The following is a 21782-nucleotide window of genomic DNA, read 5'->3' as shown; positions in this document are numbered from 1 at the left end:
TCTCATGCTGCCAAGGTGGCTTGTCAGTTCCTAGAAACTCTTCTCTCATAGTTCTGTTCTACATTACAGTTGTACCTTGGAAGTTGAACGGAATCCGTTCCAGAAGTCCGTTCGACTTCCAAAACGTTTGAAAACCAAATTGAGAACCTAGGGTAATACAAGTGGAGAGGGAGAGAGCCCCAGCCTTACAGAGGCAATTTGATGACTACAAGTTGTTGCCCTCTATGATTGAATTCAGAGAAAGTCAGCTTGGAACCCTGTTTGGACTGGAAAAGGAAAGTTGGATAGATCATCTCATGCAGGGATTTACTGACCTTTGGGATCTGGACTTGGGTCAGGAGGAAATTGGAGTTGTGGGGACCTTCAGATTTGGAGGGATTTTGAAACACGTCCTGAAATATCTTTTGGATTTTAGTTTTAACCACGGAGATGTGGATGACATGTCAAGAAGGAATAAAAATATTGCTAGGTTGGAGCTCCCCCGAGACCTACTCTTCAGCATCAAAGGAAGGAAATTAAGAACAAGATCAGCAGAAGACAAAGTATACGAAGAGGACTTGCAGAAGGGACCTGGAAAAGAGTTACCAGCCTCGGAGAGAAGATCACCAGGTTGATGGACTATATGGAATTGACGGAAATGACTGGCAGAATCCGAGACCAGGGAGAAGAGACGGTGGAAGAAGATTGGAAAAAGTTTAAAGTTTATTTATAGAAATATGGTAAAATTAATGAGTGTTAGAAAAATGTTGGAATGAAATTATATGGCTTTAGTAGAAGTGTTATAAGGAGTTAAGTATAGATAAGTATTATAGTATTAATGGAAAATAAGGTTAAAATAAGTTAAGATATTTATATGACAGAAAACAGTGAAAGATGGAAAGGAATTGCTGAAACAGTTAATAGAAGTGGAATACAAAAAGGGAGGTGAAAGGAAGTCGAGGAAACAAGGGAATGAAAGATAAGGCATTGAAAGGGTATGATGTATGTTTTTAAATTGTTTTTGTTCTGTTTTGTTTAGTTTAATGCGTTAATGTTGAGTGGTGTATTGTTTATATATTGTATTGTATTGTTTTTTCTCTCTTTTGTTTTTTCTTCTTTTTTCTCTTTTTCTTTTGGTTTGTAAGGTTTAAAAGCAATAAATATTATTTTTTTTAAAAAAAGAAGAAGCCACGGAAGCCCTGTCAGACATTTGGGTTCCAAAAGAATGTTCGCAAACAGTCACGTCCGGGTTTGCGGCGTTCGGGAGTCAAAACGTCCGAGGTCCAGGGCGTTCAGGATCCAAGGTATGACTGTTTACTTCGGTAATTTCTAAAGCTCTGTTCAAGTAAGAGGAAGCTTATACATGTTATTTTTTGCTGGTGCTGCAGTTTCCTCTCACTGTTAGAGTTCAAAAGACTAACACAATCAACATGGCCCTGTGAGCTTCAGAGCATCATTTAGACAGGGGCTGGCTTTGTGGGTTTACTTTGTGAGATCTAATCTGATGATGATGATCATAGAATCATAGAATTGGAAGAGACCACAAGGGCCATCGAGTCCTTGATGATTATTTTGAAGTCAATCAAATGAAGCTGAATACAAAATGGTGGCTCAAGTAGTGGACAGAGTTGCCCACTGCACCTTATGATTCATGCACTGGGATGGCCCTCTTATACAAGCACAAATCAACATCTGAGTCGCCGCAAACCAGAGAGTCTAATAATCTAATTCTATTTTGCAGAGGGGAGCTTTTGCTTTTGCTGATCTTGTTAAAGAACAGGGAGTCAAAAATGTATTGCTGACTTACTGTACATCACCTAGTTATTTGTGGATCCAGAACTGGCCTCCACGGTCACTGACGGACTCACTGTTAAAACCATGTTTATGGAAGCCAACCTTACTTGGCTATGAGTCATGGCCAAAGAAGAAGAGAAGAAGGCATCAACTAGTCTTTAACCAGTAGGTCTTATCTACCTTCTGCCCACCCCAAACCAAAAAAAGGAGCAAGTTTTCAGCAACCACTCAGAAAACTGGACCTCGACAGAAAAGTTATATCCTGTGTCTCTTGATCTTTGGCACCAACACAGCAAAAGCCTCCTTATCTTCACAATGAGACAGAGGAAAAGGGATACGAAACCTATGAGATAACTAAGAACACATCCCCAATTAAGAGGTTGCTGTGACATCAATAGCAGGTTATGCAAGTGTCCCATTGCTTCTTTATCTGATAGTGTTTACATGGATTTTCTCTCCAAATAATTTATATATTAACCAATATCCAATTCTTAAACTCCATGGGGTGTTGCTAATTGTTTTCCTTTTAGCATAAAAGCATTTCAGCATTGCAGATAACATTATGCCTAAGAAGTTCTGTTTGCTATCCCACTAAAAAAACGTATGCGTGAAGGAAGTTATATATATATATAAAACTTTGCTTGTGCGTGTATGTGCAGCATTTATATTTTACCTAGTAGCTACTGTGAACTTTGAACTAAGGCAGGTTTCTTGGTAGTCTGCTGCCGTCTGTCAGTGGTACCTTGGTTTAAGAACAGCTTAGTTTATGAACAACTTGGATTAAGAACGTTGCAAACCCGGAAGTAGGTGTTTTGGTTTGTGAGCTTTGCCTTGGAAGCAGAACATGTTTCGCTTCCTGTTGAGTGTGTTCTATTTGTAAACTGAGTCCCCCAATGCTATGGGAAAGCACACCTTGGTTTAAGAACACTTTGGTTTAAGAACACTTTGGTTTAAGAACGGACTTCCGGAACAGATTAAGTTCGTAAACCAAGGTACCACCGTATTCATTCAATCAGAAACACTGAAGAATTTTACAAGCAATATTTACCAGTTCCAAATAATAGGTTCAGTTTTGGGATACTGTGAAGTTACATGATGGAGATATGAGCACTCCCTTATATAGGAAACCTACTGACTTGCTGGCTCCCAGCTTTTTATTCTCAATGAAAATATTGTGTGGGGTTGGGGTGGGGATTTGCTGCTCCTTGCGCTAGCTGAGAGGAACAAGGTGTGCTCACTTCAGTCAGCCAGAGGAGGAGGAGGAGGAGGAGGAGGAGGAGGAGGAGGAGGAGGAGAATGATTATTTATACCCTGCCCATCTGGCTGGGTTTCCCCAGCCACTCTGGCAGGCTCCCAACAGAACAACAACAACCATTAAAATTTCCATACACAGGGCTGCCTTTAGATGTATTCTAAAAGTCAGATAGTTGTTTATTTCTTTGACATCTGATGGGAGGGCGTTCCACAGGGTGGGCGCCACTACTGAGAAGACCCTCTGCCTGGTCCCCTGTAACTTCACTTCTTGCAGGGAGGGAACTGCCAGAAGCTCCTCGGAGCTGGACCTCAGTGTCCGGGTAGAACGATGGGGGTGGAGATGCTCCTTCAGGTATACTGGGCTGAGGCTGTTTAGGGCTTTAAAGGTCAGCACCAACACTTTGAATTGTGCTTGTTTGATCTACTGTCTCTAGTCAAGGTTAGTTCTTCTGGGCTGCTGCCTTCTGTTTCTCAGTATTCCCTGGCAACGGGGGGAATTGCAGCTGCCAGAGCCATGTTTTGAGGTGAAGAGCAGAAGACAGGGAGATGCACCCAAATATTTTCCTGCTCCAAGCAGTTTCCCATAGTGGAGACCTTAAAAACCTCTTTCAATGACCTTCCAAGTCTAGAGGGGATTGTAATGGCCAAGGTGTGCACAGTTCTTAGGCAGTTGTGTGGAGAAAACAGAGCTCCGCGAAAAAAGCTTTCACCTCAGCCAAGCTCTGCTGAGTCACAGCAGACACTTTTCATCTCAGCCTCCTCCTGATGCAGTGGTTCTTGATAAAGGGAAACCTCAAATGTCTAAGGAGAGAAATAATAGATGGTCTCGGGTGTTGCAGTAAATTATCGAAGTGTGTTGCGAGAGCTTGGGATAGAGTCTATTTTTGTTGCCATCACCTGGCTTTTCCCTTCCTTTTCTTGGGCACTCCGGAAAGAAAAATAACACTTTACTGTGAAGAAAACTTGCAGCAAACGCTCTGGGAAGGGGAGGGGAAAGATAAAAAGGAAGCTTCTGTTTTGCAAATTACTGGCACCACAACTGCACTCCGAGTGGACAAATATTTTTCTTGGCAGGTACAGGGCACAAGTGCCTGATTCAGGAATAGCTGGGAAGGGTATTGTAATGCTTTCTATCCTTAAAAAAGAAAAGAAAAAAGGAGTATCTATGTCTCACTCTTCTAAAAAAAGACACTAACATAGCAGATTGGATGGCAAGGAACAAGAAACCTTCTGCGGAAACTTGATAGTGAGCACAGAGACTTCGAGATAGGAACAGAGAGGTCATTTCCTGCTGTCACAAAAAAAGGGTTGTTGTTTTATTTATTTAAAAAGAACCTGATTGTCATAATGTGATTATGCATTCCACTACGCTGTGGGTGGAAAGTGATGTATAGACTCCTAGTAAATTAGTAAAAATGTATAAATCAGAATCAGATACATGTTGGAAATGTAAAGAGAAAGAAGGCACCTTTGGCCAGATGTGGTGGTCATGCAAAGTAGTGAAAGCTTTCTGGGAAATGATTTAAAGATAGCCTTTGGGGGGGGGCAGGAAGCTTTCATTTTAGGGATAATAGGTGATGAGGTACCCAAAGCTCAGGGGAAAAATGTTTATGTCTGCCACAATGGCTGCCATGATGATTTGTGCTCCCAGATGGGAAGAAGATACAGTTCCAACCAAGGAGGAATGACAGACTAAATTGATGGACTATGCAGAGATGGCGAAACTGACCGGAAGAATAAGAAACCAAGAAGAAAAGAAATTCAGGGAAGAATGTGGAAAATTTGTGGAAAACCTGAGAAATTACAGTGGTTCCTTGGTTTATGAACTTAATCCATTCTGGAAGTCCGTTCTTAAACCAAGGAGTGCTTTCCCTTAGCAGCGGGGGACTCAATTTACAAATGAAACACACTTAACAGGAAGCAAAACATGTTTTTATTCCAAGGCAAAGTTCACTAACCAAAACACCTACTTCCAGGTTTGCAGCGTTCTTAATCCAAGCTGTTCATAAACTAAGCTGTTCTTACACCAAGGTACCACTGTATTGTAAACTTAATACATTAGCAGGATTAACGCAGAATGAGCGGTGAAGATATATAATAATGGGATCTTTAAAAGGGGAAAAACTAAAAACAAATAAGGGAATAATCCGAATATGCAGTACTAAAGATAAAACATAAGAAATCACAGAAGGGGTGGGTGGGAAGTGGATTTGATGGGTTGACTTTATTGAAATTGTTTAATCGTTGTAAAACTGATAAAATTTAGAAATGAAATAAAATGTAGGTGCAATTAAAAGAATGTTTTCTCTCCCCCCCCCCAAATGGCTGAGAAGTTTCTGACTTTACCTGCAGAACCACCACATGCACAAAGAAAAATGGAACCAGGCAAGTGTCAGTGGGGATAGAGAAAGGCTATTCATCAGGAAATAAGGATTTGTTTTAAGTTTTTCATCTGTGCTAAAACTCAGTCTAAGGGTTGTTGGTTTTTTTTAAAAAAAAACTGTTTAACCACATCAGTTAGCAAACATGTATACATAATGTTATTGTTTCAGTTAAATAAATTGTTTAAATTGTTATTAAGGAAATGATTGTTTTTCTCCTTCCAATAAAGCACAGCAGAACAAGTTGTCCAAATATAAGCAGTTAACTTATTAAACCTCACAATAATTTCTTAATTATCGGTCTGTGTATTTCTAATAGTATAACCAAATCAGTAAATTTTTGATATAACTGTAAAAACTACTTTGAAAATTTATTATTCCAAAAATGAAACCTTCATCTGGTTGTAAATATTAAGATTATACCAGAAAGAATGAGTCTTCTTTCTGTAAAAAAATATATGATTTAAATCAAGTCTGTTTGGCCCTAGACTTCTGTATCTTTCTGGACTTTCCACCTTTTGAAATTCCATTGGGAGCATCTGCTAGGATGTGTCTGCAGTTGCTGATGTCGTTAGCTACTGAAGTTTAGGGGGCAGGAGTGGCTCTATCCACCCAGACCAGGCATGTCCAAAGTCCATTTCAGGGCCTAATCCAGCCCACCAGTTGGTTTTAATCCAGCTCCTATGGCAGCTTATTTCCTGGGGTAAAATCCTCAACAACTTCAACCCTAAAAAAAACCTCAACAACTTTGGTTGGCCCCCACGGTCCTTCACTTCATCAAATCTGGCCCTCTTTGGAAAAAGTTTGGACACCACTGACCCAGACTGGCTACTGATCTTCCTCAAGCCCCCTGCGTCCTTGGCTGGTTGTTTGGTTTTACCTTCTGGCTTGCCTTTTGACCTTGCCCATTGGTTTGTCTTAGTTCAGGCTTAAGAAATGAGTTCTTACTTGGGTTCCGACTTAGTCCTATTAACTTTTGTCCCGTGCCTCCTGGCTCACCTCAGACAGCTGATGATGTCCCAGCCCTGACAGTGGGGAGGACTGCAGAGCAATCACTTGCGAGATTTGTAAATGCAGCTTGCAGTTCATGCTTTAGAAGGGAAACAATACACCCAGCCCTTGGAAAGTATTTCTGGCGAGTGTTTTCAACAGCCCTTGAAGATTAACAACACTTATATGGATCCACTGTAATTAAAACAATCTCTAACAACCCTGATTTCTGGCAGAACATTTCTCTTCCTGAATATTCTCATTTCTATTACCACTTCAATCGACTGTACATTTGAAGTACGTAAGTACATCAACAGTGCAAGCCTAACTCCATGACAGCGTCAGCTATAAGAATAGGATGTGTTCACTACAGCGGCATGTGGAAAGAGTAACTTCTGGTTGTAGTGGTGATGATGGAGGTGCCCAGTAAGCTCTTGCTGTTGGTAAGCAATAGGTAAAGGTAAAGGGACCCCTGACCATTAGGTCCAGTCGTGGCCGACTCTGGGGTTGTGGCGCTCATCTCACTTTATTGGCCAAGGGAGCCGGCGTACAGCTTCCAAGTCATGCCACCAGCATGACTAAGCCGCTTCTGGCGAACCAGAGCAGTGCACAGAAACGCCGTTTACCTTCCCGCCAGAGTGGTACCTATTTATCTACTTGCAGTTTGACGTACTTTCGAACTGCTAGGTTGGCAGGAACAGGGACCAAGCAACAGGAGCTCACCCCGTCGTGGGGATTTGAACCGCCTACCTTCTGATCGGCAAGTCCTAGGCTCTGTGGTTTAACCCATAGTGCCGCCCGCGTCCTGTTGGTAAGCAATACAAATCCCCCAAATGTGGTGACAACAGGCCACTGGTTGCTTTGCAACTCCTAAGGAGTCCAATTCTTGGACCCATCAGCAGCGGCGGAGCAAGCCGATTGGGTGCCTGGGGTGGCGCGCGTGCCCTGCACCCAGGGGTGGGGGAAACTAGGGCAGGACGCTCCATGGGGCCTCTGAGGAGTCTGCCTGCCTCCTCCCACTCAGCCACCCTACAGCTGAGGGGGAAGCAGCGGGCGGACCGTGGCTCGGGCACACTGCAGGCCCTGTGGTGAGTGCCCAGTGGTGACACCCAGGGTGGCCCACCCCCACCGCACCCCCCTTCCTCTGCCCCTGCCCATCAGCAACAGCAGCCAAAACCTTGTGCAGCAAAAAGCTCAAGGAATAGCCACTAACCACATCTCCTACTGTGGCTAGCATGAGCAACAGGGCTTGGGGATGCTGCACACTCTGCTTTGTGTTTGTCAGGGTTTAGATCGCTCTGTTAGTGCACTTCTTGGTATCTCTGCAAAACTGACACGTTGTGCTGCAGTTTAATTGCTATGGGAGGAATTCAACATTGTGCAAAGGCAACGTCCCATCATTTTGGCTTGCCAGTGGAACGATTCCCATTTTTCCTCCTCTCCCCAGTCCACTATTTTGGAGATTCTCCTGACCTCCCCGCCCTCCCAAGATATTTTGGGGGTGGGGGGGGGAGAGGATAGTGGTGAAACCATACTGTGCAAGTGGAAGGAATCGCACATGACTTATGCTAACGGCACTCATTAGTTGAACCCTTCCCTCTGCGATTTTCACAGCAATAGCTATGTAGTTTTAATTGCTAGGGGTCACCAAAAGACACTTTTTTAAAAAAGCAAGCTGAAACAAACAAGGATTCTCAAAGTTAATACAAATTCAAGAATTCATCTCCCTTTACAACCGTGTACTGTGTGCACTCCAAAGGTCCTATGTGAATTTGCACTGGTATAAAATTATTCATGTAATTTGGAACTTTGCAAATAATAATCCGAATGCATAAAATTATGAACCGAACAGCTACGCTCTTCACATTGTCAAATCGTAAAGCAAGTCATTTACACTGAAAACAACTACTAAATACAAAATAATAAATTAAAACATATGAGGATATCACATTGGCTCTACATTTTAAAGCAAGATGATATAATCTCGGCAAACTGTGCCTCCTAGGAATTATGTAGCCATAAATCAAGAAAGGAAATATTAATAACCTCTTTGACAACTTTTCCTGAAAAGCTCCCAAATGCATTAAGGTATGAACTTGAAGTGTGGAAGTTTGCAGAACAGAAACTTTAGCTTTAAATATTTGTTTCAGTATCAGTTCCCAAGGATGGCATTCAACTAAGTTTTACTCAGCACAGACCTATTAAAGGGTCTGTTATTCATTTCCAAAACTTAAGTTGAATACCACCCCTATTATCTTATTAGAGCCCACATTGTTTCCTCTATGGGGGGAAAGTGCCATGTGGTGTAAACAATTGTTTTAGCTTGGATGTTCTTAATTGTTTCTAGTATAAGTCACTTTAGGTCATTCTGAGAAAAATGGCTTAGCAAACATTTAGGTAGATAGGTAGGTAGATAGATGATGATAGATAAGATGATAGATATAGACAGATAGATGATAGATAGATAGATAGATAGAGATAGATGATAGATAGATAGATAGATAGATAGATAGATAGATAGATAGATAGATAGATAGAGATAGATAGATAGATAGATAGATAGATAGATAGATAGATAGATAGATATAGATAGATAGATAGATAGATAGATAGATAGATAGATAGATTAGATAGATAGATAGATAGATAGATAGATAGATAGATATAGATAGATAATAGATAGATAGATAGGCAGACAGACATGACGACAGGTGGCCCACCGGGGTCATTTAAATGGCCCACAAGCCGCCCCCGAACCGAGCCGCCCACTCGTCGTGTCCCCGTGCGCTGCGCTAAACCGGCGCAGTGCAGAGCAGGGACTCGCTTCCGTGGCGCTGGAAATTGTGTCTGCGCATGCGCAGATGCAATCCAGCCCACAGAGTGATCTCTGCAGCAGTGAACCAGCCCAGGCGAGGTAAACCTTGCCAACCCCTGCCTTACAGTTACTGAAGGGAGTCAAAGGGTTTTGCAGACCTTCCTCTGTGTAGTAGAAGAGGGAGATTCAGAGCAGGAGATCTCCTCCATAGGGGCCTCCTCACTGCACCCAAGGAAACCTCTGCCCTTTCCCCTCTGCAATTGATGCTCTTGTGGCAGGGAGAACAAAATGCAGATATTCCAGAGGCATGTCAGGGCAAATTGAGAACACCTTTGGATCCCAAAGCCCCCTTAATCTCCCAGAATATGGTGCTGAGGAGAGCAGGGGAAGTTTGCCAGGCCCAGGGGTTTCCCTCTATGCCACTTTTGGATGCTCCATTGTTTGGTGCTCAGGTCTGCACCATTTGAAAGGAAATATACGAAGCGGTGTCACCAGGTGGCCTCCCCTCTTGCTGATTAAAATCACCTATATTTGAACCAATTCATCCATCCTGGCCTAATTGTATATGTTCCTTACGTTCTTTAGAAGTAGCCTATGACAGAAAGGAGGCCCAGACATCCTCGTAAATAAATAAAACACATGCACACATATTACTCTTCCCAATTAATGTGCACATTGATTGGGATTACCTACGCTGCACATATAACACAACCTCCTTGATTAACACTGCTCATTAACTTTAATGGTCCTGCATTCCCGCCTCTTTAATTTGCCGTACATGAAAAAGACCCAGGGCTGTATCCAGTCCTGCTGTTCCGCTCACGGAACAGACTTCCAACTTGTTGCGGTGGATCTTCCCCTTCCTCTTCCTCACTCCCTCAAAATCTGCTCCAGAAAGCCCCGAGCAGATTTTGGGGGTGGAATGGAGGAAGGAGAGAAAAGGGAAGTTACACAGTTCCATTGCATGAGACAAAGACTGCTTGTGCACCACCGAATGAATCCCCAAGGTTTTATTGTTAAGCATGTTCATGCTCACCACTAATCAAATTATGTACCATTGGCAAATTTAACTCGATTATGAGCTTGTCCTCAAACAGAGGTTGCTTATACACACAAGAACAGCAGTGATCCTCCTGTCATGTCTGAACTCCACATTTTATACTCCTCTCAGCTGTACATGCAAACTCATCTCACGTACACCCTCTGCTTTCGGTGTACTTTCAAGCAATGTCTTTATCTCGCCCTTATGCACCACCAGCAATGTACAAGTTTTCAGTTTTCAAAAAGCCAGGGACTTTCAGCTCTGTAATACCCTTCTAGAAATCTAGAAGCAAACTAAGTCACCACCACAATCCAAATCAATCAGTCTATGGCTAGTACCATAAAGCCTAGAAAATGGCGGAAGGGATTTCCTTCTTTATCAAGCAGTGCTGAGAATGCCAATTTGATTATTCCAACACCTGTAATCTGACAGTCTCCTTAGTAGGTAGCTTCCATAATTGTCAAAAATAATTTGATTAACAAGCCTATTAGTTAAGGGTGAACGGGCATTGTCTCTGTTCCTGAAGCTGGTCTGACTAACAGAGACATCCTGGCAATAGATGTGTTGGCTGCTTGTTATTAGAAAGCTGTAACCAAGAGGGGAAAAACTTTATTTAAAAATAGAGGAAACACCCCTCTCTCACTCTTCCAGTATTGTAAGATTTTGAGAACATATGCACAACTTCTCTAACAGTGTTTCACACATTTTGGTTTTAGGTGTACATTTCTAAGACATTTCAAAGGAACACTTTTTTTAAAAAAGTGTGAATTTTACAAAACGTGCACCATATTGGTACATTCATCAATGAACTGTGACCAGCTTCTTCTCCTTTTTGAGTGTACACTCAACAGAAAATGCATTGCTGCCCAATGGGTGAAACCACTTTCAGCATTAGCAAATGGCAAGGGTTTGAAACTACCCAAAGTCCACATGAATTACTCTTTCTATCTCACAAATGTTCACAAACATAAAACCAACTACGCAAATTTACAATAAGGAACAGGATAAATCATCATCTTTGCCAATGTTAGGAAAAAAGCTTACTTGGTTTACCTCCCTGGTTTTAGTTCAATGCTTAAGTATGCTCTCAAGTTGTTCATTCACCACCTGATGAGTTCATTGCTAGACATCATTTCTTTGTGTAGGAAACTGAGTGGAGAATCAGGAAGTCCCTAGTCAAATATCACAGCCGCCAACTCGCTAAATGGCTTTAGGGAAGCCACTCTCTTGCTCAGCTGTCCTCCCACATGCCATATAGGGGAAAATATAACTACCCCATAATACAAGGGTGGGATCCTGTGACTGTCCATACGTTGTTGGACTCCTATGAGCTCCAGAGATGATGGGAGTTGTAGTCCAATATCTGGAGAACCACAGATACCCTCCAACCACTGTGAAGTTACAGCAAGATCATGCACATGAAGCATTGTTAACTCTCAAATAAAACACTATACCATTATTAAGTTTTGTACCAGAGGGATCTTTTGACACTGAATTTGGATACTTAAACATTCAGAGAACAAATGAGAGTTTTATGCATCCATTGGATTTTCCAGAAGGCTCCGCCTGGAAGCAAACTACCAGCGGCTTCTAAAACACAGTTTTATATGATTTAGAAGGGTAGAATATGAGCTAATGCATGATTAGGGGGTCTACTCTTACAGGAAGACTAGAATTCATATATTCTTACGGTCAAGCAAAGATCAATAGGATTTCTCAAGATACAAACTGCAGCCCATTCTGCCTTAGATACACTGTCTGGTTAATTCTGCAGAAATAAGTAACATGAATCCAGATTTTCTGGTGTTTTTGGAATAGATAGCACCCCATTGCAGGCAAAAAGTCTCAAACAGCATTGAATTAGTCTAACAACTCATAGTGTGCAGAATTCCCATAATGCTCTCCTTACAGGTTGTCATCGTTCCTACAGAATATTCCTGAGGGCCAGTATGGATGCAACACAGACTCTTCCTTAATATCTGCTAAAGACATGGGCCCAGGCCACAGGGTTTCATACTCCCTCTTCCACCCTTTACTATGATTAGAGTTCACTGTTGGAACAAGAGTTATCTGGATGAGTACCAAACACATTCCCACTGAACCAGGACTTGCTAATCTGTTTCAAGGGTTGGTTTCACACCCTAATTAACATGAGAAAGGATATGCAGGAATCTGGATGAGAGAGGGGAGAGGATGGAGGGAGCTATTCCGTGGTCCATTCCATAACCATGGTTAAGGAAGGTCCTCATTACATCTGTACTGACTCCAAATACACTTATGTGAAAGTGAAGAAATCTGTTTGTCTCCTCAAACACCAGTCACTACGCTAGTGGTAACAGCCAAAAACAGACAATACTTTAGGCTTGTTTCTGCAACAAGAAAATCCGCCATGTGCCCCTTAGCTGGGGCACATACGCTTCCACTTTTTGTTCTAAAGTCCAGTGGACGCTCGGGTTGCGAACGTGATCCGTGCGGGAGGCATGTTCACAACCTGCAGCGCTGCATCTGCGCAAGCATGGGTCGCGATTTGGCGCTTCTGTGCATGCGCAAAGCACAATTTAGCACTTCTGCGCATGCGCCAAAACCCGGAAGTAACCCGTTCCGGTACTTCTGGGTTTGGTGCAGTGCGCAACCCAAAAACGCACAGCCTGAAGCATCTGAAACCCGAGGTAGTGAAGTACTGTAGTGAAGTACTAACAACATGGAACCCTAAAACACTCAATGAGAAGGGCAGGCAAATCAGAATATTTTACATGCCAATTATAAGGGTTGGAGTGTGAATTAGCACGGCTCTCCAACAGCTTGTTAGCATCCATTTGGATAGTGATTTGCTCATTTGGAAACTGGTTTTTTGTTTTTTTCCAAATCAGAACTATGTCTTTGATCAAGCTGCTTTTTTTTCCCCCAGTAAAGAGAAGAATTTGATTCCTTCCTCTAGGGCTGTTGTGCTTGTTTTTTAATGGAAGCGCCTCTTACCATTAGAGTCTTCCACTTCTTCAGCGGTAGTGTGGTTCATGGAGGCATGTTGAGCATGCGAGGTTACAAGGCTGACAATGCGTGGTCTTGGTAGTGTCAGTGCCTTCCCATGCACTTTCAGGGAGTGCTCTTTCAGCTGGCTGATTGTCATGGTGGAAAATGAGCAGCAGGAGCATTTGTAGGCATGTTCACCTGGGTGAGCGAAATAACAGGCAAGTCATCAGCTCACAAGACGAGAGGTGGGGTGGGGAATAGGAAGGGAGGAGAGGGGTAGGTGGAAGGGGGCAATCTCTTTCTCCTCCTATTCAACTCAGCAGTGAGAATCCCATGGGTTCCTCCTCTGGGTAGTCCTAAAAAGAGAGTAAAATCATTTTAACTGTCCTATTTCTATTGGTCTCGGGGCCAATAGGGCCATCACAGAGGATGCTTTTGTCTCCCTGGTTGTAGCTCCTAACTGTGCATGGTGACTGGACCAGTTGATTTTATTTGCCACAGGTAGAAGATGCCAACCCAAAGCTACTCTGAGGTACAGCTTTTGCCTGCGGCAAACAAGTCAACCTTCCAAGATTCAAGAAAGGAGACAGCAGGGGTGGGAGCTGAAACCACAAACACATTGTCCATGTGACATGGCTCTTAGTGGGTCATGCGGCCAATGATGTGACCATTGCCCAATCCTGATTTGGGTCATGAGGCCATGGATGAGGAATCATAGACACTCCATTGAATACCAGGGCTAGGCGTAAAGGCGGGTGGGTGTTGCTCATTAATGCTTTCTTTGGAAGTTAACTTGGAAATGGAGAAAAGCCCATTTATGTTTTCTTGCACACAAGGACAGCAGCATATATATAAAACAAATCAGAAATTTGAAAGGTTATGGCATTAGAGGATGAGCCTGATGCAGGCTGCAAACAGCTCCTCAGAAATCCCTTGCTTTACTGTTCTCTGTAAATAATGCCATTGTATTTGGTATCACCCCTTTACCATCCGTCTTCCTAACCGTTCTCTAAGAATGAGCTCTTTTCCCTCCCAACGTGAAACCATCTGCCAGACTGATAATCCTTGAGCTATGCAAGCCTAACACAATGAAGCAGGGCCTGGGAATGAGATGCAGCATAACCAGTGCTTGCGCCAGAGCAGGTTAACAATAAAGGACAGAACTTGAGAATGCCATTGTACAGTCAAGATTACAAAGCCAGATGGAAACTGTGCTACAGGAGCCAAAGCAAAGAAGAAAAGCCATGCAGTTAGGAACTGTGGTCCAAGCCGTAAAGAAGTTGCAAAGCAGCTTTTGGAGTGCATGTGGAACCAGCCATGACCTGAGAAGCAAAAGTGGCCAAGACTTGGGTTGTGATGTGGCACACACAGAGGAGATAGCATCCCACGTAGTGAAAATAATCTCACTTTGGAAACGACAGTCCTCCATCACATACTAAAGCTGGAACTGTGAAAAACCTAAACTGTATACCTTGCGCCGACATGAAAAGGGATTGACCAGCATTTGTAACATTTTCTGGAGGATTGGTGAATAAACGGGAAATCATATTATTTCCTTTCTTCAGCCAGGATTGTATCCAGTGAGAGACAGCATCCAGTTTCCATGATTCCTTGTTTTTCACCTTTTCTGCTTCTCCCCATGCTCCCCTCTCCACTGTGGGGAAAAGTGAATGACCGAAACAGGAGATTTCTTGGGCCCTCTGGGTCCAATCTGAATGAAAGGTTGGGTCCCATAGGGCAGGGAGATCCTACATTCAAATAAATGGATCTCAGTCCTGCACTTCTCCATGAGAGGGGCATGAGAAGGTCAACGTGAGGCTGTGCACAGAGGGTGAGCCCTGCTCCTGGTCCTTCCTTGGACAGAAGGACCATGGACCCGAATATGTACATGGGCCACTGGCCACAACAAAGGAAGTGTGTTATCGAGTGTTATAAGCCAAATTAATACCTTTTAAAAACTCTGATTTAAGGGGACTGTATTTATCAACCATCCTATGTGATGATGATAATGGGACAGCACAGATCGCTTGATACGGAAAAGCTCATAGGCGCCCAAGTCCACAGCAGTATATTTAGCGTGGTTCACAGCGCCCTCTGGGTTTGTGCACAAAAGAGAGGTTCCAAAAAAGAGATGCATGATTTGCTTATGAAGGAGAAAGCCGAACGGGACTCTTAAAGCAAGCATCAAACCAATTAACTTGGGGCGATGAAATTGCTCTAAAATATTTAACTAAGCATAACAAACACCACCGCTTCCTTTCCAGAAAACAGATGAGTTGGTCAGTGCGGGAATTAAAAAAAAAAAAGGATTGCAAGCAGCTGAGGCAGGATTGGGAAGATGCCATTTGGAATCAACAGAGAAAGCAGCAAAGAGGGAAGATCCAGCCCCACAAGGGTAGGCATATGATTCCTGCTTTTCAACAGCAATGCATACCCCAAAATAAATTTAATTGGGTCACAGCAGGCCTCAAGCCCTGCTGCCTTTCCTCTCGTTTGTGTCACCCACAGGCAAGTGGCACCTACACACATAAAGTAGGGCCCACAAATCTTCCCTATTCGCCACCCACCATACTTATTCCTGTTTCTGTTGGTGAAACATGTATGTTACATTCAATCCCATTACAAAGGCAAACTGGGTCACAGGGTGAATACAGGCAAACTGGGCTGTGGGTGAGTAAAATAAACCCCACGGCCCCCACTGGTTGTTGCACAAATGCCTTTTCATGCTCACATAAACTGGGTTTATGTTATTTCATCTATGGACTGCTGCCGTTAGCTGCCCATGCCAAAGCCACTACACTCAGAATTTTGTAAGATTCTCTCTACCATTTAAAGCAGCAACAACCTTGTCCAAACTTAACAAATCAGAAAAAAACACAGTGAAGTATAATAATCAACTGTTATTGTGCAGATTGACGGAAATGACTGGGGAGAAAGCGGCAACACACTTTAAGTTATGAAACTGACGACGACAACAACAACAAAAACAACAACAAAGAAAAGAAAAAAAGTAATGACAGCAGGTCAAATGAAGAAGCCAAAAAGTGCAGCTATACATTTCAACCCAAGAGATTTTAATCCAACTGATCCAAGTTGTTTGCATCAGAACAGAAATGGGAATGCTATGTCAACAGCAAAACTTTTGCGTTTTCCCCTCAAAGATTTCAAATGATAATGCAGTATCTGGACATTTCTCAGTTCAGCCAAATGAAACTAACCCCGAGCTACATTATGTGCATGCATGAGCTGAAATGAATAGTCCCTCTGGGTCAGAAGAAGGGGCCATCCAGCCTAGCATTCCGTTGGCCAACCAATATCCCAGAAAGCTTAAGATGCAAGATGTGAAAGCATCTTGTCCTGAGCATCTGCTAATTCAGAGGCAGAAAGACTTGGCATATCAGGGATGGGAAACCTGTAGCTCTCCACATATAGTGGGGCTGCAATTCCTATCAACTCCAGTCACCAATACCAGGGATTATGGGAGATGTAGTCCAACAATACCTGGAAGACCACTGATTCCCTATCCCTGCTGTATATGAAAGGTCCATGTAGGCATACTGCCATTGATGTATTCCCGCATTATTTTGTTTAACCTCCGGCTAGTGGCTTTTGTTAAAGGATTAATAAATCCATCCTGCACTGAGTAAAAATAGTACTTCTTGTTGATCTTGAACCTGCAGAAAGTTTTGTACATATGAGACAGAAAGGAGGGGTGTCACTCTTTATCCTTCCTCTCCATGCCTTTCATAACTTTATATTTAGTTGGAACAAAAAAAAAAATGCTGCCAACTGGTTTACAGTTGTGATTCGTTTCATGAATAGTTTGAAGAAAGAAACAGTTAAGGCAGAAGGACCCTGCTATGCAAACTTCTGTACTAACTACCAAACTACAACTTCAGAAGGACCAAGTGATACTGTGAAATCACACTACCCCAATGCTTTGAAATGCATGCCTTCAAGAATGATTGTTACATGATTTAATAAAGCTAGTGGACTGTGTATGAGTGTTTACAGACCATAGGAGCCCCATCCATTATTTTTAAATGTTATTGTTGGAGTAATGTAATTTAAATAATTGACTTGTGGGGAGTTAAGGACAAGATGTGACACATTCAGTAAAGAAAATTCAGCATGTCCTGTTCTCTAACAATTTGGAAGAGTTATGGTCATTGGGAAGAGCCCAAGAAGACACAGCCTCCCAGGAAGCCATCCTCACTCCCCCTAAAATCTGGGCCCCCCTCCCGACAAAATCAAGAACGCTCCAGGAATACTTGACAGAATTGCTACATATGGGAGATGTACACAACATAAATGCCAATAAATAGCCAATAAGCTGAACCACAAGAACTGGACTTGGCACAGATACAGTTACGAATGATAACATGCTTGAACAACACGTTGGCATCAATATATAAAACAACAACAACAACAACCAACCCACACTTTAAATGATAAATGGAACTGCATGAAGCTTCTCACCTTTATCTTTGAAATGGGCGCTGCTACAGAACTCAACCAAAATACGGCTGTCGTTTAGCTAAGAAGTTATGCCTCTTCAGCACAAAAGTGATCAGAGCTCTTGGGTTTTGAAATGAATATCAAAGTTCCCATGAACTAATGAATCAGGTACCAAACTGAACTACCTTCAGGCTACAATGTTGCTAATGAAGACCATGGCCAAAAATTACTACCCATTAATTTCCTACTAAATACACCCATCCACGAAGCTCTCGTGGCCTAAGGGATGCTGCTGTAGGAAGTTTAGGTTCCAGAGAACACGAAACCTACCTCTCTAGTTCTAATTCTTAGCAGAGCTGAGCCAAACCAGGATAGCCGAGTTACATAAATACTTTCAAAACCCATCAAAAAGTTCTCCTTCCTTTGTAGAGGTGGGGGAGAAGATGCTCAAAGAGGTGCACAGGCACTTGTAGGGGGAGAAGAGGTGCATCCCAGTTTCCCTGGCCAACCAGGGTGACACTCCTTGTTTGGAAGCACTGCAGCAATGAAGGCACTGCAGTGCAACAAAACAGGGAGAAGCAGCCGAAGTGCGCACCAGGAATGCGTATCAGGATGAACTAGAGTCTCTTGGAACACACATTTGGATGTGCATGAAAACCGCATTCAAGCACACATTCCACTGTTCTCCGTGACATGTGTGTCTGAATGTACATTCCGTGGTTCATCCTACTGTGAGCTCCACTGTGACTTCATTTGCTCTCACTGAAGTAGACATGACACCGTTACATTCACCCTGGGATCCCTGATTGGCTGGAATCACATCGTGGAAGAAGCCCTTTGAGGTTCTTTGAAATAAATAAAATAGTGCAAAGCAGCGAGGTATTTTTGCAGGGGCATGGAGAATGGCTGCGCACGGGTTAAAATAGAGCATGGGGAAAAATGAAAGATAATCCCCTTTCAGGATGATTTCCCTACTCTTTGAAAGCATGCATTTCATCTAAAAATGTTTGAAGGTGAAAATTTGACACAGCTCTCCCTTGCCACAGTGCTCAATGCATTTGCCTCACAAACATCTTCCAGAAAGCCTTACCCTTAAGACTTGAAAAGGAATCTCAAGAGTATTCCTTCTACTTCTTTCTCTGCTTCCCGCCCCAATGGCAGATTAATTTATGTGCCTGATTTCCAACCCAGCTTGCTGTTCTGACCTGCCAATTTGGGATCACCTCTTCACCTAATGTGATTGGCCCAATTTCAAGTTCAGTTCTGCTCAACGTAATGTTGCCTTAACTTCAACACTGCGCCTACACCTTTCTCCTGATTGGGTTGAACGCACACTCCAAGGCAATAAAATGATAAAAAAAATGACAAGCTGGCTGATTAACAGCAGCAGTAGCTGCAAGGGTGGGGGGGGGAGGAGAGATGCTTTAGAGACCTTCTTCACCATGAAATGGAGGAATAAGACTTACCAGCATGAGCTTTGAGTAGGTGAGTTTTCAGGCGGCTGTTATAGGAGGACTTGAAAGGGCAGAGTTTGCAGCGGAATGGTTTATGATGTCCATGGTGGGCTTGCATATGGCGATCCAAACTTTGTCAAGGGAGAAGCGGCAATGAGAAGCAAAAGGAAAGAAGGGGAAATTGTGAATCATTTTTTCAGCTGAAAACTGGATGGCACTTGAATGCAAGACTTCTTTGACTTAACACTGGCAGAAAGAAGCGTGGCGGAGAAATCTGCGTAAGATACAAGCCAACAAAAGCCAAACTGGGTTGTATCTGGTTCATCTTTTGCACCCAATGATTATGGCAAGTAGGCGAAACAATTGATAAAGCCAAGGATATAAAATCATAAGGGGGGGGGGGGAAGCTTGCTTTGAAGATGACTTAGCAGGCTAATGTCAGGACTAATAAAGGAGCAAAACCAAAACCAGATCCTCTTAGCTTGCTCTAAAAACTCAGAAACAACCAGGGGTTTTTTCTAACGTTCAATTGAAATTCACCCTCCTGTAAACAAACTCATTCAATCTATAAATACTTCTTTCCAAGCCTGCAACTCAAATAATACTGAAACAAATGTCAGTTTCAAACTTGTGCTGCAAACCGAAAAGTTGAACATGTGTCTGGGAAAACAAATAGGTAGAATTTTGAAATGTTGAAAAACAGCAATTTTCCCCATCCTTTTATATCCAGTCGAAATGTGCCTGCAGTGTGTTCGCATGAGGAAAAGGGGAAGTTGAGTCTCCATAGCTAATCTCTATGCAAATACGCAGTAACTTCAAGAGCTTTTCCCTTTTTATCTGACTGGCCATTGTTCATTCATTTTAATATTTATCAGTCGAAATAAGAATATTCAGCAGGTGGTTCAGAAGTTCCTGCTCTCTGCCACGAGAAAAAGGTCTGTGCCTATTTGTGCAAGGGAGCACATTTTCTTAGCAGAGACGCAGTCACAATGCTTACCACTAAAGAGCACATTTCCTAATGCAAGCAAATAAAGATATCCATGGTGAAATTATTGCTATCAGAGCAGAACCAGCCTGCAAAAAATTGATAAATCTGCCTTTGCTGGACTAGATTACAATAAATTCAGTTGAGCGCCTTGCTTCCAACAGCAGGAAGTCAGACACGTTCCCTGCATGGCCACCCAGCCTTTCTGGCCCAATCCTTCCCCAGGCAACCCACATGACAGATTCCCCCCTCCCTCCCAGCCCTGCTATTTTGCCTAATAGGCTAAACTGGTTGGTCGTTTCCCAGCAAACCATCTCTTTCCTTTCCTCATCCCTCCCTCCCTCCCATTTGTTCACACTATAAGGCGTGCCCCCAGGCAACCCAAGAAAAACCAGCTGCAGAGGGTTGGGGCCACTGCCCCTGATTTCACCGAGTTCCCTGCCCCATCAGAGTGCCACCCCCCAGGCCAACAGAAGCCAAATCCTACTAGGGTGCGAGAAAGGGATTCCCATCTGTCAATCGGAAATAAAGAAACGACACGCAGGCCAATTGCAAAACCTTTACTGAGCAGCTTTTAGGATGGTTGATCCCGGAAAGGAAAGACACATAGAGGGGTAGGGGTTGCCAACCAGTCGCCCCAGCAGGGCTCCTGTGCCTTGAGCAGTAGCTTGGTGGACAGCAGGCACCAGCTCCAGGTGAGGGACACCTTCACCTGTTCCTTAACGGTTTGCCGTGGAGCCACAGGTGTTTCCGTTCCTCCACGAGGGAACAGGTGGAAGCATCCTGGACCCTGCTCCTGGTCACGTCCCCTTCTGCACAGAACGCTGTGTGGGATAAATCCTGCGCTTGCGGGAAGCAGCCTGTAGAAAAGCAGGAGACACAAGAGAATTCAGAGCAGTAGTCACACACTTACACAAATCTACTGGATGCATGGCAGATGTTTGTAAAGAAGTGTTGGGAAGGAGGAGCGGTGCCACAACCTGGCTGTTGAGCCAGTGCTTCTTCCAAAGCCTCATCCCTTCACTGAAAGGCAGGTTGCAGAGACTTTATTACCCCCTGGGGGTTTGCAGTGAAACACGGCTATTTCGCTCTATGCACCGAAGGAAAAAGTGTTCACGTATGTTTGGTCGGCAGTAGCAAGGCTCGGAATGGGGTGCCCAGCCCCCCCCCCAAAAAAACCTGTGTGTGGGGATGAGGGCCTCTCGTGCATGTATGAGACACTTTGCACCATTGAGGCAGTGGCAAATAGGTTGGGGGAATCATGGGAGACAGCAGGTATGTGTCCCTCACCCTTCCCTTGCTTACCTGGGTTGAGTGCTCTGTCCTGCCGCTCTCATTGTGTTGAGTGAGTCTTCTTGATGTGTCTGGGGTCCCAAGGTAAGGGACCTGCTAAAGAGTTCTAGGCACAGAAGCGTTAGCAGTGTCAAGTCCCCATGTGTATTCTGAACAGTTTTGTGTGAAGTGTCCTTTCTTTATAATTTCCTCTTGCCAGAACCTTGTGAGCTCTAAGGCTGCATGGCGAGTGCTAGAGAGTTATAGCCTCATGCCATGCATCTCATCATCTGAGTTTTGGTCTCCCTGAGTGGGGTTGTACATACTGGGTATTGGTGTGCTGTAATTGGGTGCTGGGTCCCGCAGTACACTATGCTCTGTTGTGGTG

General features: G+C 43.5%; 1 protein-coding gene across 5 annotated transcripts in view; it reads right to left on the bottom strand.

Moving 5' to 3' along the window:
• The window catches only part of ZNF462 (zinc finger protein 462), a 150230-nt gene that overhangs the window by 36189 nt on the left and 92259 nt on the right, over positions 1-21782 (bottom strand). For 4 of the 5 annotated variants that reach the window (XM_079959041.1, XM_079959039.1, XM_079959042.1 and 1 more), the window contains exons 6-7: positions 19150-19268; positions 13232-13423 (exon numbers count right to left, since the gene is read on the bottom strand). In XM_079959041.1, the coding sequence (XP_079815167.1) occupies positions 13232-13423; positions 19150-19268 (311 nt within the window). The remainder of the gene's footprint in view (positions 1-13231; positions 13424-19149; positions 19269-21782) is intronic. The other variant, XM_079959043.1, reaches the window with a different exon arrangement.

Source organism: Podarcis cretensis (assembly GCF_951804945.1).
Source record: "Podarcis cretensis genome assembly, chromosome: 17".
Classification (NCBI taxonomy): Eukaryota; Metazoa; Chordata; class Lepidosauria; order Squamata; family Lacertidae; genus Podarcis; species Podarcis cretensis.
Note: the sequence above shows the minus strand (reverse complement) of the source record. Positions and strands in the feature narration are given on the sequence as shown.